General features: G+C 40.0%; 1 protein-coding gene across 3 annotated transcripts in view; it reads left to right on the plus strand.

Annotated features, from left to right (window-relative positions):
• FAM114A1 (family with sequence similarity 114 member A1) overlaps window positions 1-17,187 on the plus strand; it is a 62,869-nt gene that overhangs the window by 16,258 nt on the left and 29,424 nt on the right. For 2 of the 3 annotated variants that reach the window (XM_067735733.1, XM_067735734.1), the window contains 3 exons: window positions 2,664-2,751; window positions 15,534-15,647; window positions 15,767-15,873. In XM_067735733.1, the coding sequence (XP_067591834.1) occupies window positions 2,664-2,751; window positions 15,534-15,647; window positions 15,767-15,873 (309 nt within the window). The remainder of the gene's footprint in view (window positions 1-2,663; window positions 2,752-15,533; window positions 15,648-15,766; window positions 15,874-17,187) is intronic. The other variant, XM_067735731.1, reaches the window with a different exon arrangement.

Consider the following 17,187-nt stretch of genomic DNA (forward strand, 5'->3'; position numbering starts at 1 on the left):
GATGTGAAGTTCTCTGGTAAAGGAGGTGGGGGTTACATGGGTGAGGGTGAGAAAAAAGCTTTAAAATATCCATATATGAAAATGGGAGATCTGAGTAGATCCATGCTGCCTAATTTGTAGTCTCATAAGCATGTGACATTAAAGCTATTTAAAGTGGAGACAATACTCAAGATGAGATATATTTATAATTCATGTCAAACATTTAGTTTTTGTGGTTTTATATTAAATGTGCACATTTAGTTATTTGAGTATTTGCCATTGATAACAAATATTCTTTTTAGCTGATCAGGAAGTCACAGCTCAATGTCAAAGGAGCTTTATTAATAAAGCAATTGAAGTAGTCACACTGCAAAAAGTTCTAGACTCATTTAACATTAATTTCCATTTGCTAGTCAATTACCAGCTGTCATGGCATATTACGTATTGTAAATTTGAGACAGAAGCTGTCACCCCTAAGTGTATTAACTCTCCCTAATCACATAGGTAGAGATTGGTCCCATGAAAGAACTATATTAATCACCAACTTACATATGTCTTCATGATGGTATAAAATTGCCACTGGCTTCATTGCTGAAGTGAAGTAAATCAATGTAGACACCAAAAATGAAAGCAGACTGTCATGAATCTTGAGTATTTCCATTCATGTTAACAAGCTTCTCATTGTTTCCAAACAGAAAAATAATGTCAGCCAACTTTCAAAACCTTTTGCTTCTTAGTGTTAAAAATGTAGTTACTTATTATTATTACTAGTTAACATTTCTGGAGTATTTATTATGTGCTAGGCACTATGCTTACAGCTTTAAGCGAATTATTTCTTTTAACTTCCACAATAACCCTGTGAGGTTATTGGTTCTTATACCTATGGTTGCATTTTTGTAATGAGTCAGTGATAGCTAAAAGACTTGAGTAACTAACATGTCCAAGTGGCAGAGCCTGGAGTCAAACCCAAGCAATTTAATTCCATAACCTTTACTCTTGACCAGTAGTCTCTGCTGATGGATGATGTTTGATATTTACGCGGTGAATCGCTTAGGAATGCATTTGGGTGCAAGTAACTAAAACCCAACATATATTAGCTTACAAAATAGCAATTAATTTTTTCTCACTTAACAGAAAGAATGGAGATATGCAACAACTCACATTTGTTTAGTAGCTTAGCAGTACCAGGACCAGTGACTCTGTGATTCCCTGGCCTTTCCCTCATGGCAGCAAAAATGGCTGCTTCAGGTTCAAGCATCAGGTCCACATTCAGGGCAGGAAAAAAGGAGAGGGGAGAGTCGGCACCAGACAAAACTGTGTATTTTATCATGAAAGCAAAACCTTTCCCATTTATATCTCACTTGTCAAAACTGTTTCACATGGCCACCCTTATCTGCAAGAGTGGAAGATAAGAGTGGAAGACTGCACGCAGAAGGAAGTTGGGGATGACGATGGACCAGCCTTGAGTCAAAAGTTATAGAATCTAGAAACTCTGTAGGAATTTTTCATTTCCTTCTTAACTTCTTCCGTTCTTTTCTTGGAGTGAAAGAGCTGTTATTCTTCATCTCCTAATGTGTTCTTTCCTCATTTTCTATAATGCATTCCTGGATATTAAGGGAAAGCTGTGGTTCCACCAAGTCAGGATGCATTGGTTGCAAGTAACAGAAACTAAGCACACCTAAGAAAATGGATGAATTTCAGTCATTTATTTAACAACTAAATTTATTAAGCACTCATTATACGCCATGAATTCTATGCTCTGTGGACATAACAGTGAACAAAACATTAAAAGAGAGAGAAACACTGTGCTGGAATCTCATAAAACCCAAAAGTAGGAATGCGGTAGGGCCTTGAAGAGGGACAGGAAGCAGAGGCTGAGAAGCTCTCTGGAATCCAAACAGTTTCTCTGAGCGTATCTCAGAGAAGATTCTGCTCACTATGCTTTCTCTTAACTCTTAGTCTGCATGGTGGGTAGAATATGGTCACCCCACATTGTCTGAGTTTTTATCTTCTATTCAAGCTGAACCAGAATCTCTCAGTCCCAATCAAAATACCTAGGAAAAAGAATTTGAATCAAGTGAGCCCAGGGACAGTGAGAGATATAGTTACAGGGGTCATTGTGAGTGGAGTGGACACCTTGAAAGTTGTCTACCTCAAAAGGCTTCCTGTTGCTATTCGCCATCTCCAAGCTTCTTGATGCTTTTCTAGACACTTTGCCTACTACCATCCATGCCAAAGCTCCCTCCTACCACCCCAGATTTTTGAAAGTTAACCCTACCTTGAAGAGCACATTATTTTAGTTCTGTAAAAATTGCATGAGTCAAGGTTGTTTTGGAGTTTTAACAAATCACTGTGTACCCTAAAATACTAAATCTCTCCCTCTCCTCCACAGCCCTATCCCTGTCTTCCAGATAATGGGAGATTTGGGTCTTAGTTGACATCAAATTCCCTTCTCACCTCAAGCTAAGCCCTCAGAAGCCGACACCACTACAAACCAATTTGGTTCCAAAGTACACATTGCAATGTAGACTGGTATATTTTATGGCCCTTATAAACTATAAGCCAATGAGATATGGTTGTTGGTGATTTTTTTAAAATCTTCTCTTTGTTTCAAATGAATGGGTGTTTTTCCATTCAGGGATGAATGAAATTGCTGACCTTGTGGGTAATCTGGTTTTTTGCAGGCCGTGGATTCCTCTCCACGTGGAGGGGGCTGGGCAGGCTGGGGCTCCTGGGGCAAATCTCTGCTCTCATCAGCATCTGCCACAGTAGGTAAGCATTACACATTGCGTTTGAATGGATAAAGTTCAGGAGCCAAATAGGATATGACATTTTGATCATACCATGTACTGATAGAGTTTAACATTAGCTCATGACATAATAAGAGCAAATTGTTTTTAGTGTTTGCTGTTCTAAGTGCTTCCTGTATATTAATATATTTATTCTTCAAAATAACCCTATGAGGAGGCACTCTTATTTTCTCCATTTTAGAGGTAAGGAAGCTGAATCACAGAGAGGTTAAACATTATCCAAAGTCAGGAGTGGCTGAATTGGCTTTTAACCATTATATTATATTGCATCTTAGAATATAAGATTTAGGCTTTTATAATATATCCTTAATGCTTTGTGTTTATCATCCCGCATGAACATTTTAAAATATATAAATAGCCTACTCCCTAAAAGGATTTGAGGTATCTCAATAAAAGGCATTCATCACAGGGTATTAAAATACAAAAAGAAATATGCAGGTAGGGAGGAGATATATATCAAGGATAATATAATTGAACATTGACCTTAACTCTAAGATTCTTGGCTACCAGTAGATTATCTGTCTCACTGAGTGATAAAACAAGACTTAGTTTATTTAGATAAATTTATTTTCCTTGTATTAAACTTTTGAAGAAATGTCCCATATTGGCTCATATACAAAGAGAAAATATAATAGACAATGTCTTCATCAGTGAAGGTTTGTCAGAATATTCTTCATGTGACCATTTCTTATATCCACTCTTCATGAAAACTGAAGGTACAACCTAAACGTGTCTATGATAATGTAGCCGTAGCATTTCATCTTGAGGGTAGAGAGTGAAGAGCAGGACAGGGGAAGTCACAGGTAACACAGCTTGCAGATCATCTAACTCAGGTGTTCTCAAGGTATCTCTGTGGCATGAGGATCTTGTGATGGGCCATGAATTGGTCCAATTCACTGTTACTCCTAAAACCAGCAGGGCTGAGGTCTTTGACCCCACTCTAATGGACCATGGTCACAAACAGTTGAAGGGCCAGATACCTAATCTGATAGAACTTAGACTCCCTGGAAGAATGGATAGATTGCATTCTCCTAATTCCATGTCTGTCAAGTATCAGGAGAGCTCTGGCAAGAAGTAGATGGTGGTCAAATAAACGTTGCCCTCTGCATGAGAGCCTGGAAAGCAAATTTTTTTCTATTGCTAATTGAAAGGCCAGGTATGCCATGAATATTACATATGCAGATGGAAAAATTAATCAGATTAAAGTAGAAGAGCCTGTTTTGTTTTTTGAACAGGACAGAGTCTTTTCATAAGAGTGAGGACAGGAACCTGAAGGCATCCTACTTCCTAGGGAAAATGTTTGAGATTTAGTGGCTCTCAAATGCATCTTGCCTCTGGCAACACTCAGGATTGCCAGCTTTCTGAACCAAAATTAAAAATGTGCAGTCTAAAAGTTTCTGAAGTTGTGATAAGTCATGGAACAGTAAATTATATGGTCCCCAAATTATACGGCTCTCCTCATGGTTTATGTCATAAAACAGTACAGTGTTTTGGGTGCTTCCAGTTATAATGGTGTCCAGAACTGCCCTGGCTTATAATGAACTTGGTGCTTCAGAAGGTTCTATTATAGACAAAGGATTTACTTTCTCGTTAAAAATTTAAATATAAGCTCCTTCCACGGTAAAGACAGCTATCAGCTGCCCTGTGGGTGTCATGTGCAGGTGTTTTTGGTACACTTACAGGTGCACTCACCTGTGACTGCTTTGCTCCTCGTAGGTCTGACTCTTTGCTATTGTTTCTTATCAGTCAGCGACTACACCTCACCATTTGACTTTGGGCTTTGCTGGACCTTTATAAAGTTTTCCATCCATCAACTGGCGGCTTACCTGTTGAATTTACTGTGCATTATCTTTTTCAGTGTCCAGTTGTAATCTGACCTTTGCACATATACAGCCTAGTGCAGCCTTCTTCTGGTGGACTGTGCTCCAAGACCTCTAGATTTTGTTACCTGATTCAGGTATAACCAGTAGATGATGCTGGCTTTACTGCTTAAAAATCAGGCTGTGACTCCGATGGCAGGTCCCAGCCCATACTGGTAGGCACTCATCTTTTAATTTGACCTCAAGTCAGTGTCTTAATCTTTAGCCTGTGCTTGGGTTTGGGGTTACTCTTGAGGTTTCCCTAAGGCACCCCGAATAAATGTTGCGTCTTGTTAATGTTGCAACCACTTAAAACTTGTGGTGCTTCTCACCTGGCTCTGTGCAGTAACTGATCCAGAAGAACCTGGGGAGATAACTGCCTGTGGACCAGCAGGATCATTGTGCCATCACTACTGCCATTTCCCTCTTATGGTTGGTGGAGACAGGGCTCCTCTGAGATGATCTGACAGTCACACATTGCCCCATCAAATATCAGAATGAAGTTCAAGTAGACCCTCTTGTATTCACTTCTATTGCTATGTAACGAGTTACCACACATGTGGAGGCTTAAAACAACATACAGTGATTATCTCACAGTTTCTATGGATCAGGAATTCAGGTCCAAGATAGCTGGGTTCTCTGCTTAGTGACTTGCCAGGCTGAAATCAAGGTGTCAGCTAGCTGCATTGTCATCTGACATTCAGGGTCAGTTTCAAGGTTATTCAATTTGTTGGCAAAATTAGTTCCTTGCAGTTGTAGGGCTGACACCCCTGTTTTCTTGCTGGTTATTGGCCAGGGTCGCTCAACTCCTAGAGGCTGCCCTCCGATCCTTTTTCAAAGCCAGCAGAATAATTTCTCCCATGCTTCAAATCTCTCCCTTTAGGAAGGGCCCAAGTCCCTTTTAAAGCCCACCTGATTAGTTCAGGCTCATCCAGGATCTCTCTTTTGATTAACTCAAATTCAACTGATTAATGACCTTAATTACTTCTGAAAAGTCCCTTCACCTTTACTATATAATGTAACCTAATCATGGGAATGAATCCCATCATATTCACAATCCTGTCCACACTCGAAGTGGGGGGATTGGGCTTCCCTGGTGGCGCAGTGGTTGAGAGTCCGCCTGCCGATGCAGGGGACACGGGTTTGTGCCCCAGTCCGGGAGGATCCCATATGCCGCGGAGCGGCTGGGCTCGTGAGCCATGGTCGCTGAGCCTGCGCGTCTGGAGCCTGTGCTCCGCAACAGGAGAGGCCACAACAGTGAGAGGCCCGCGTACCGCAAAAAAAAAAAAAAAAAAAAAAAAGTGGGGGATTGCATGTTGTATATGCCAGGGTTGAGAATCTTAGGGTGATCTTTCAATTCTCCCTAACAGACCTCCCTTTTCCGTTTGAAAACCTCATCAGTTATACCACCAATGCCAGAAACTTAGTATTTTTTAAGGGCTCTGGCTACATGTTGGAATTTTTTTTTCAGGAGAAGGAAGGATTTATTATTACTTGCAGTAAGTAAGGAGAACACCAGGGATCCTTCCCAAAGCACTATCTCCCTGATATATGTTGGAAGTTTGAAAAGCATTTTAATCTTGGCATTTTTCTCTTATTTGCACCCACAATGACCAAAGGGCACATGAGGGAGAGCAAAGAAAGTTTGAAATATTGATACTCATTCTAAGAATCCCTTTGGAAAAATTGGAGCTATCTTTAGAGATGTAGAGACTAAATATGTTCATCACCGCTGGTCATCACAACCCCAATAAATGCAATAACAAGATAGCTGAATGCCATCCCTAAGTTGTTCTCCAGGTACATTTTGGAGATTTTTGGTCAGGATGGGCTTTAACTTTACAAAGTAATAGTAGCTAAACTAATAGCAGTATATACTTGAAAACGAGATAAGTATTTTGGTGGACCTGATAGAGAACTAAAACTTGAAGCATAAGGGGAGGCTTAGGTTCCAAGGCTGGAAACAGGCAGTGGTGGTGATTGGGAATTTGACTCCCAAAACATAACAGGGATCACAAGTGTGCCACAAATGGAGAAGTGTCACAGCCAGGCTCACAGCCTGAAATAGACGGTTAGAATAGGGTTCAACCACCTGTTTACAGAAGCTTGAAAAAGTTATGGGCACCGTCCTGGGTTGTGGTCTATCTTGAGCTACTATCTTTGGATTGAGAGAGGCAAGCAAGGCAGACCTTCCATTATGTACAGGCAAATAATATCCATCCAGGGCTTTGCAACATTAACAGTTTATTATCACAGGGTGAAAAAACTTATTGGAAAACAGAGCACGCACAGCAGCAGACAAGCTCTTGAAGGTTTATAAATTGCCTGTGGAAAGTAAAGAAAGAAAATAACCATATATTCTATTGCAATTAATTCCCACTCAGAAACCTCATGTTACCCCCGGGGTAATTCCAGTTGCAGATGGAATTCTATGCAAGACAGCCTCTATAGCAAAACTCAGAGCTGTCAATTGAGCACTAGAAACAGAAACCAATACTTCTTACAGTTGTTGAAAAACTGCAGTCACAATCATTAGAACTGTTTAGAGTTGGCAGGAGAGTAACTGGAGAATGGAAAGATTTAGAAGATGATTCTGTCCTGGAAAGAACACTGTATCAGAAGTCTAAGACCTGAGACCCGGTCCCAACTGCTACTAACTTGTGATCACAAAGAATTGTCACTACCTAGCTACACTATGCACTGAACCTCTCCAGACTCAGCTCCTTACTTGGGAAAGTATGGGTGGAAGAACTTGAGAAATTCTAAGATTCCCTCCAACTTCCAGAATATGATGATTCCATAGTTTGTGGCTGTATATAGCAGGAGAAGGATATTTGTAACCACTGTGCTAAATAGAAAAATATAGAAAATTGATTGACTTTTTGCTACACTGTATTTTTATATTTTATCTTTTGCCTCACTACTTTGACCCCCAAGGTTAAGGGAAAATGAGAAAAAGCAACCTTTCCAATGCTTATATAAAATCCAACATTTCTCAGCCAACAATTGTTTTTGGAGAGGCCATATCTCCTGCATTAGTTTCGTTGACAGCCATGCTATTATCACATTCTAAGAAGACTTGATCAGCTGCCATTCATGCCTTTGGACAAGTTCGTAAGATACAATGAAAACGGTTGTTATTTAAGATCCAGGAAGAAACCTGAGTGGGAAAGGAAAATGTAAAAAAAAAAAGAAAAAGCAATTTTGATGATAATTTCAAAGTACTGTTGTGAGAACCAGATGTGATTTCCCACAAGCACCTTAGAGACCTGACTTAATCATAGAATATATTGCTAAGTTAAGTGATGGACCAGTAATCAAAATGAAAATCAACAATGCTGAGATATATACAAATATACCAAGGTAAAAATTCTATAGTAGAAAAGATCAACTTATTTCCAGATACTACAAATGACCTACATGTTTATTTAAAATTCTAGTTTTGACAGTTTTATGAGTCTCAACACCTTGTATAAGAGTACCTGAGGAGGGGGAGGGAGATCTGATCTGCATATTTACCTTTTCAGAGTTACCATTGTTCTCCTTCCCCATCCTCTCCTGAGTTACACAATTTTTTCCTTCAGCACATTTTAATGAAAGTCTTCTACCAGCACTGTCAGAAATAATGACAATGTCTTTTTATCACAGAGAACGGCAAACTTGTCAGAATGATACTACAGTAAGAACTCTTAACTAGGTATTTCAGTATCAATATCACATGGGTTTATTTTTGAAGGTGGCATTGCTGATGATGTGAAAATTCTCAAGGATCATTGATACAAAAGATAATAGGATTAATGCTTGGAGTTTGTTCACAATCCTTTACAATCTATGAATAAGTTAATGAATTCCTATGTGATGGCAAGGCAAACACTATGAGTTCAGAAACTCTTCTTGTCAATTTTGAACCTAAAGAGAAGTGAGTATCTGATTACAGAGTGGGCATCAACCATCATTACGGAGAGAGAAGACTTTTCCAAAAGGAAGGTTGGTTGGCTGCAGGTTCTGCTGCCCTGAAGTTGGCTTTAGTTGAGCACAGCAACACCATCTATGTGTTTTTCTAAATAACTACTTCTCACAACTATAATATCTTGAATTCATTGATAGTAGAGTCTGAAATGCAGCCAATATTTTTATTTTTATTTATTTTAACATCTTTATTGGAGTATAATTGCTTTACAATGGTGTGTTAGTTTCTGCTGTATTAACAAAGTGAATCAGCTATACATATACATATATCCCCATATCTCCTCCTTCTTGTGTCTCCCTCCCTCCCACCCTCCCTATCCCACCCCTCTAGGTGGTCACAAAGCACAGAGCTGATCTCCCTGTGCTATGCGGCTGCTTCCCACTAGCTATCGGTTTTACAGCCAATATTTTTAAATGGTTCTATTTCTCAAAAATTCACCCAAAGAAGAGTAGAAATTGGCACAACCTTCAGAAGAACAATTAACACTATCTATAAAATTTTAGATGCATGTGTCCTCTGTCTAGCAGTTCCACTGTTGATTCTTTGCAAAAGTTCATTAATGTATATGTTCAATATGGAATTCACTCAGCAAATACATATCTTACCAGGCCCTGTTCTAGGCACTTGAGGTAAAGCAGTGAGTAAACAAGATGAAGACCTTGTAGTAGAGTTTACAGACTTGTGGAAGGATGCAGACAATAAACAATACACATCCAGCAATCCCACTCCTGGTTATATACCCAGAAAAAAACCATAATTCGAAAGGATACATGCACCCCAATGTTCATTGCAGCACTATTTACAATAGCCAAGACATGGAAGGAACCTAAATGTCTATTGACAGAGGAATAGATAAAGAAGATGTGGTATATATTTATATAATGGAATATTACTCAGCCATGAAAGAGAATGGAATAATGTCATTTGCAGCAACATGGATGGACCTAGAGATTATCATACTAAGTGAAGTAAGTCAAAGACAAATATCTTATGATAGCACTCATGTGTGGAATCTAATTTTTAAAAAGGCTGAAACAAATGGACTTGTTTGCAAAACAGAAACAGGCTTACAGATATCAAAAACAAAGTTATGGTTACCAAAGGGGAAATGTTGGGGGGAGGGATAAATCAGGAACTTGGAATGAACGTACACACGCTACTATATATAAGATAGATAACCAACAAGGACCTACTGTATAGCACAGGGAACTCTATTCAATATTCTGGGATAACCTATATGAGAAGAGAATCTAAAAAAGAATGATTATATGCATATTTATAACTGAATCACTTTGCTGTACACCTGAAACTAACACAACATTGTAAATCAACTATACTCCAAAAAAATTAAAATTTTTAAAAATTAAAAAATAAACAATACACATAATGAGTAGGAAGATTATAGAGAGGGTTATAAAGTGTTAAGTCTATGAAAAATATAAGGTAGTGTCAGGAGTACAGGTTAAGCTTTTAAAAAAGGTGGTGTGGGATAGATCTTAATGAAATGGTATTTGAGCAGAGACCTGAAAGAGCTGAGGGAGTTCACCAGGCATATATGAGAAACTGGAAACAACCCAAGTATCCATCCACAGAGAATGTTAAACATGACAGAACCATTCAGTGGAATTCTGATTCTATGCAACCATTAAAAAGAATGAGGTAGATCAGTGTCCTAGGTCGGATGCCCGGGGAGAAACTGAGGCAGGGATGAGTGTCCTGGAGTTTTATTAGGAAGGACCCTCAGGAGCAAGCCTTGCAAGAACTGGGCTGCAATGCAGTTGCGTCAGAGGCCACAACCCATCCCACAGGGAGCTTGGGGGTTGGGATGACTCTTCAGAGCTGTCCCAGGGCATAAGGCACAGGACCAGGCTTTTGTATCACCAACTTCCCCACTGACCAGTCATTACAGTACAGTCTTGAAGGAGCCAATTCCCTTTGGTGAAGGGCATTTCAAAGGGAGGCGTTTAGCTGAGAGCTAGCTGTCAGCAGGGGTGAAGAAGCACTGGGCTCCCAGGCAGCACACACAGCCTCCACCACCACCTACACATGCTGAGACCTCCATTGTATATGGTGAAGCCGGGTCCAAGACACTTATATGTAGGGATGTGCTTTTCAGAACTTTTCCCTGAAAGGAATCAACAAGAAACAAATCAGACTTGTTATCCTTAGAAGGAAATGGGGTGTAGGGGGTGGGACTGGAAGGAAGGCAGGGCCCCTTTAAGTCTTTTAAGAGCCCTCTCCTTTTGGAAGTCCCTCTCATATCACAACAAATATAATAAAATGCACCCACATCCCTCATTAAATATGTAATTTGTATGTAACTGTGGAAGAGTTGAATTTACTTGAACTATAGTTGACCAGTTGACCAAGTATTACATTTTTGAACACATTTAAGTAAATATTATTTAATTTCTAATTTACAAATTTTCTTTTTTGTCTTTTAGAACCAATACTTCTTTTCAGGTCTTAAATCATTCCGTAGGCCCCTGTAAGCTCATAGACTGTATTGACTGTTAGGTCAATAGGCGCTGTTTAGGGAGAAAGAGGCTGGCCCACCTTCTGTTGTCTATGTTTCTATACTCTGATTTTGCTAACATTATAAATGTTTATTTTTACTTATTTATTTAATTTTACATTTTTTATCACTTTAATTAAAAGTTTTATTTTGAAAAATATTCAGACCTACAGAAGAATTGCAAAAATGTTATAATGAACTCTCACAGTACCTTGATATAGATTAACCTAATAAATGTTTATTTTTAGAAATCAACCATATAGAGAAATGAGATTATGGGATTTTTTTAAAGTTTCTTTTCTATATATCCACCTTTTAAAAAGAAAAAGAAAGAAATGAAATGAAAAAGAAGGAAACGTTATATTAAAGATTAAAGCAATCTAAAAGGGGAGAACCCTCTGGACAAGTTAGCTGCTGCCCTCCTGGGGGGTCCTTTATCATAAGGGATGAGCAGAAAGTACCCATAAGGCTACCCAGTCATCCAGGGTGCTGTGTAGAACTACTCTTGCTCCCCTAAGTTACCACTTGGTCAGAGAGACCCTCCCACCAATAACAGATTATTTTCATCCTCCAGAGAGAGGGGAGACCTCCCTTCAATGGGGTTTTGATCTTCTCAACAAGAAGCGAGGTTGGTAAAAAATTTTTGAGAAAAAATTAAACTGGAGGTAGAAGACAGCACCACACAGTGTCTTGGGATCCGTGCCTGCACAGCACAGGGATGATCCTAAAAACATTAAGCTGTACCAACCCAAAGCACAGCTGGGAGGGCCAGGGTTAGAGGAAGGTTTCACTGCAGGGGTGACCTTCACCTGGCTGTTTGGTCAAGGTAAGGTAACTCAAGCTAATTTTAACATAAACCAATATTTTAAAGATGAAGAAGCTCCTGATTAAGTATCTGATCTCCAAGGAGTTATAGAAATGGGACTAAAATGACGTTTAATCAACTACAAACGGCATGTAAGACTTTCTTAACATAACATAGTGATTGAGCAAGTGAGTTTTAGAGTCAGAAATATGGGGTTCAAATCCTGCCTCTGCCACTTATTGGTTTGGGGACCTTCAGCAAGTAATTTCACATCACCAGGTCTCAGTTTTCTCAATCGTGAAATGGGCATAATAGTATCTCTTACTTCATAATGAAAAGATTAAATAAGATAATTTACTACACTGAAAATATTTAGTCCAGTGCCTGGGACATAGTAAGTGCTCAATAATGTTGACCAGTACCAAAGGTTTCACATATTTCTTCTCAGTGACCTTATAAAACCCTGGGAGGTAGATGTTATAAACCTCCTTTCAGAGAAGACACAGCAGCAGAGACTCAGAAAGGTCACCAAGACCACATGGCTAATAACTGATGGAACCAAAATTCCTCCACAAGACTCCTGACTCCTAAGTTTAGGGTGTTTTCCACTAGAGTATGGATGATAAATTAAACACCAGCCAATCATTTAACATTTGTTTTTAAATGATACAGTATCACGGCATGTATTATCTTACTTTCTTTGCAGTACTCACCTTTTTACTGCAGTAAGTCAAAGAGTAGAGGATATTCCGTCTTTAGAACGATAGAATTTGGATGGGTTCATTTCTTGGGGATACTTAGGGTTCATGATGACATGTGAAGAAATGAATCCATGAACTACACCCTGTAGTACTATTCATATTGGTTGTTTTTCTCTGTTATTGGTAGAACAAAACCAGTATCTCTGAGAATGAATCGCTCTCAGTCAAAAGGCAGCAGTGGCTCCGTATTATTACTTCCTTGTCTGGGCACTAGATGTCACACTAAGTAAAATTTTAGAAGTTATTCTTCAAAGTAGGGTGTGGCATAGAGTCTAAACCTTAGCTATGAAAAACCATAGCTTTATATTTCTAGTAGAATGTAGTTAAAGATGTACTTTCACTAACAAAAGAACTCAGAAAAAAAGAACTGTTAATTAGAAAATATAATTGGAGGAATCTTAAATATGTGCAAATCCTTGTACATCCATGATACCTCAATAGTGTGTATATGTTTGTGTGTATATGTGTGTGTATGTGTGTGTGTGTGTGTGTGTGTGTGTGTAGGTGGAGTAGGAGCCTATTGTCATGTCTGTTAAAAAGACACATTCTACTTATTATACACGTAAAATGGTATTTCCTTCCAGAAACAAAGCGATTTTTCTAGAGGCAGGTAGTGCATACATATCCACAGTCGTTTGTGAGAAGCTGAGATGGTGAGAAGCTGTTCTTCCCCGGGAAAAGATTCAGACATGGCTCTAACCTGCAAAGGGATGGAGAAGGTGAAAGAGGAGGTAATGACAGTGAAGTTCATTAAACCCTGAATGGTCTCAGGGAAGGATATGGAATCATCTCTCTTGTACAGTTTACACAAAGAAGATATAGCAGATGCCCACCAGCCTTCTGAAACTCATTTATCCCTTGATTTTAGCTCTCAGAAATCTAAATGAGAATCATGGATGGAGATTTGGATGTACATTATTTCCTTTTTGAAAATGTTTGTGCTTTTAAAGGATGTCGAGGAATATGAGCTCAGTATATAATAAAGTTAGATAATTATATCCCATAATTTACATGTGTTACTGAAACTCCAGTGAGTTTCCATTGAAATGCTTTGAATTAATTGGAAGCTAGAGAGAATCAAGTCTTACTTTTAGCAGTTATAGTGCATCTTTTTTAAAAGTAACTCAGTAAGGCTTCCCTGGTGGTGCAGTGGTTGAGAGTCTGCCTGCCGATGCAGGGGACACGGGTTCGTGCCCCGGTCCAGGAAGATCCCACCTGCCATGGAGCGGCTAGGCCCGTGAGCCGTGGCTGCTGAGCCTGCACGTCCGGAGCCTGTGCTCTGCAACGGGAGAGGCCACAACACTGAGAGGCCCGCGTACCGCAAAAAAAACAAAACAAACAAACAAACAAAAATAGTAACTCAGTAATGAATTTGGACTGTGTCTAATGATCTACACATGAATATAGTCATATGTTTCTGTATGTAATTAATGTTGTAAACATTGTAAATATTGTTTCCTAAGTTTCAGTGTTTTCTAGATAGTGTATAATAACAGGTGATTCCCACTGGATTTAATTAGTCCTCTATCAGTTTGGCAAATTTCGGTGCCGTGATTAAGTTAAGACCCCTCTGATAAGCAAGCTTACGATTGATGAAATATGACTCTTTGGGTTTGGGGTTCATCCGTGTCTTTCTCTTATTCAGGAGATGGACGGTCAGTCATTTGAATGGTGCCCTCTACAACTAGATGGTTCTCTTTGGCTCTCAAATCCTGCTGTGACTTGGGCCTTTTTCCCCCAGATATTAATATTGCTGCTGCCTTGGGTTTTAACATTCTGAGGTTGCCTAGGGTCCTGAGTGAATCTTTCATTTTCTTCCCGAGCACTAAGGGGGAGGTGAGTGCTGTGACGATGGCAGCCCAGGCTGCTTCTCCAAGAATTCAAACAGCCACTTAGGACATCACTAGACTATTAGTTTTCTAAGGAGAAAAAAATGGCTCCAAAATAAAATGTAGACAGAGCTATTTCTCTGTCAAGCCAAAGTTTGTTTGTGTGTATGTGTCAGTGGCGGGGCGGGGGTAGTGAATGAGAAGGTCAGCTCTGTATTCACTAAACAGTTATTGATATTGAATGCACACTGTGCTGGGCTCCAGGGAATTATAGGGATTGTCCCGGCTCAGATAGAGTAAAATCAGTGCCCCTCATCCTGGCCGACTGTTCTTACATCTTGTGTTTGGACTGTTACTGCTTAAGATAACTATCAGAGCTGTTGAGTGCCCTTTCTGGTTTTCCCACTGGCTTGCCTTTGGATCATGACATGTCATCTCCAGACCCTGCTCTCACACATACAGACCATACTAAAGGAATGACTGACACTTTGTTAAGGCTCAGCTGATTTCTATTCAACAAGTAGTAATTGAGTACCTACAATAGGATAGGCCTACAAGGAATCAAAAAATGAATGACACGTACCTGCCTTGAGAAGCTTAGAAAAGAGGAAAGAGGGTAAGACAGGGATACCATTCACAGATAATACCTTGGGTTGGAAACCCCAGGTTGCTAGTTAGATAGTGTGAGAAGTAAGAGGGACTAATAAAGCATCTGGGAGCCCTGTACACGCACTTATTTGCTCCTCAACAACAACACAGTGGAGAAATTGAGTCACAGAGAGGTGGTAACTTCTCAAAAGTCACCCAGCTGGGTGATGGTGAAACTGAGCTCGAACTGGAACCCACATCTGAGGGCTCGCAAAGTCTGTGCTGTTAATCACCACGTTCTCTCACAGTCAGGATATACACCTACAGCTTACAAGAAGAGCTCTGGGAGATGAGCTGTGGAACCTGCAGACCGTGGGCTTCTATTGTATCTATGAGCCATATTTTATTTCCTGACAGGTCATGGGTTGACAGCGGTCAAGGAAAAAGCAGGGGCCACCCTCCGGATTCATAGTGTGAATTCTGCCTCTTCCGAAGGGGCCCAACCTGATACTGCAAATGAAATCCCTCACAGTGAGTGGCGCATTTATTTGGGGATTTCTTGGACTTGGGCTGCATTACACCACGTGCACAAATAGAGTTCCAAGTTCATATCAGCAAAACGAACTCTAAAAGGGTGTTTTTCTCTTTAGTAGCAGTTGCAGCCGCAGATCAGAGGCCTGCAGAAAGCCCGCCCACTTCTCCTTCATCGGGGTCTCGGGGCATGCTGTCAGCCATCACCAATGCGGTTCAGAACACAGTGAGTCGTTGGCTGCTTCCTCTGTTTTCCCTGAGGTCTGCCAGTGCCTTTTTTTGATATTTCTATTTACCAGTGACCTAGATACATCAGAGAAAAGATGGTCTTGCTCATAACTTTGGATTATGATTTTGTTATGCTTTCTCCCACGGAGTAGGCGTGACCTTGGAACCAAAATGATAAGAACAAAATGAAATATATTTTATGTTTAAAAGAAGGGAGCTGCTTAGAAGGAACATTGTTCAGTCTGATATAACAGTGTCCTTTCCAATGGCTGCGAGGACAGCCTCTGCTTGCGGGGAGAGAGGGCTCTTTCTTAGAGCTGTTTTTCTGAGATGCTCTATGTTTCTTAACCTTCAATTTGAAAAATTATAAAGTGATTCAGGTATATATATATATATATATATATATATATATATATCAGTAAAGAATCAGGAACATTCCCCAACATGTTACTAAAGTGTTTCCAGATAACTAAGACCAACATTCTTCCTCCATCCCTACCTCCCAATTCCCACTCTCCTCTTTCCTTGAATAGCCCTAATACACATCCCTCCTTCCCAGGCCCCTTCCTTTTAAAGAAGCTTAAGAAGCTTGTTATTGACAACAAAACACTAATGAATAATGAAAAAAGGGGGATGCACCCCAACTGAGATAAGGCAGTTAGCTGGTCTTCAGGATCAGAAGGAAAAGATTTACTTTCTGCTATGTGAAACCAAATAACTAGTTTTTTAAGAAATATGGCTCACATCCAATTTATTCATTCATTCATTTAAAAAAAAAAGGTAATTAGCTTTCATTATATCCCAAGAGCTATGCTAGATGCTGGGCATAAGCTGGAAGAGGGCATAACATCCTGGAAGGTGGAGGCAACTTAACAGTTATCAAATGCAATGCTGTATGGGAAGAAGAGGGGGCTGTGGACACACGTATGGGGGTGTCTTAGCCAGACTTCAGGTCAGGGTATGCCAGAAATAGGAAATGACTGTTCCTTTCCTTGATACTTGAGGTCCTCTAGACTAAGCAGGGAGAAGGGGGGTCAGCAAGTATGTTTTAGGAGTCGGATAGCAGTACAAGTCCAGTATGCCCACGGCAGGTGTGTGGGGAGGGTTGTAGGGCTGGGGATGGGACAGAGCACTTTCATTACCTCTGGCGTAAGAAGTGAATTCGTGGGGACTTCCCTGGTGGTCTAGTGGCTAAGACTGCACGCTCCCAATGCAAGGGAAGAGAGTTTGATCCCTGGTCAGGGAACTAAGATCCCACATGCCTCATGCTACAAAGGCACGGCCAAAAAAAAAGAAAAGAAAAAAAAAAGGA

Source organism: Pseudorca crassidens, chromosome 4 (genome assembly GCF_039906515.1).
Source record: "Pseudorca crassidens isolate mPseCra1 chromosome 4, mPseCra1.hap1, whole genome shotgun sequence".
Classification (NCBI taxonomy): Eukaryota; Metazoa; Chordata; class Mammalia; order Artiodactyla; family Delphinidae; genus Pseudorca; species Pseudorca crassidens.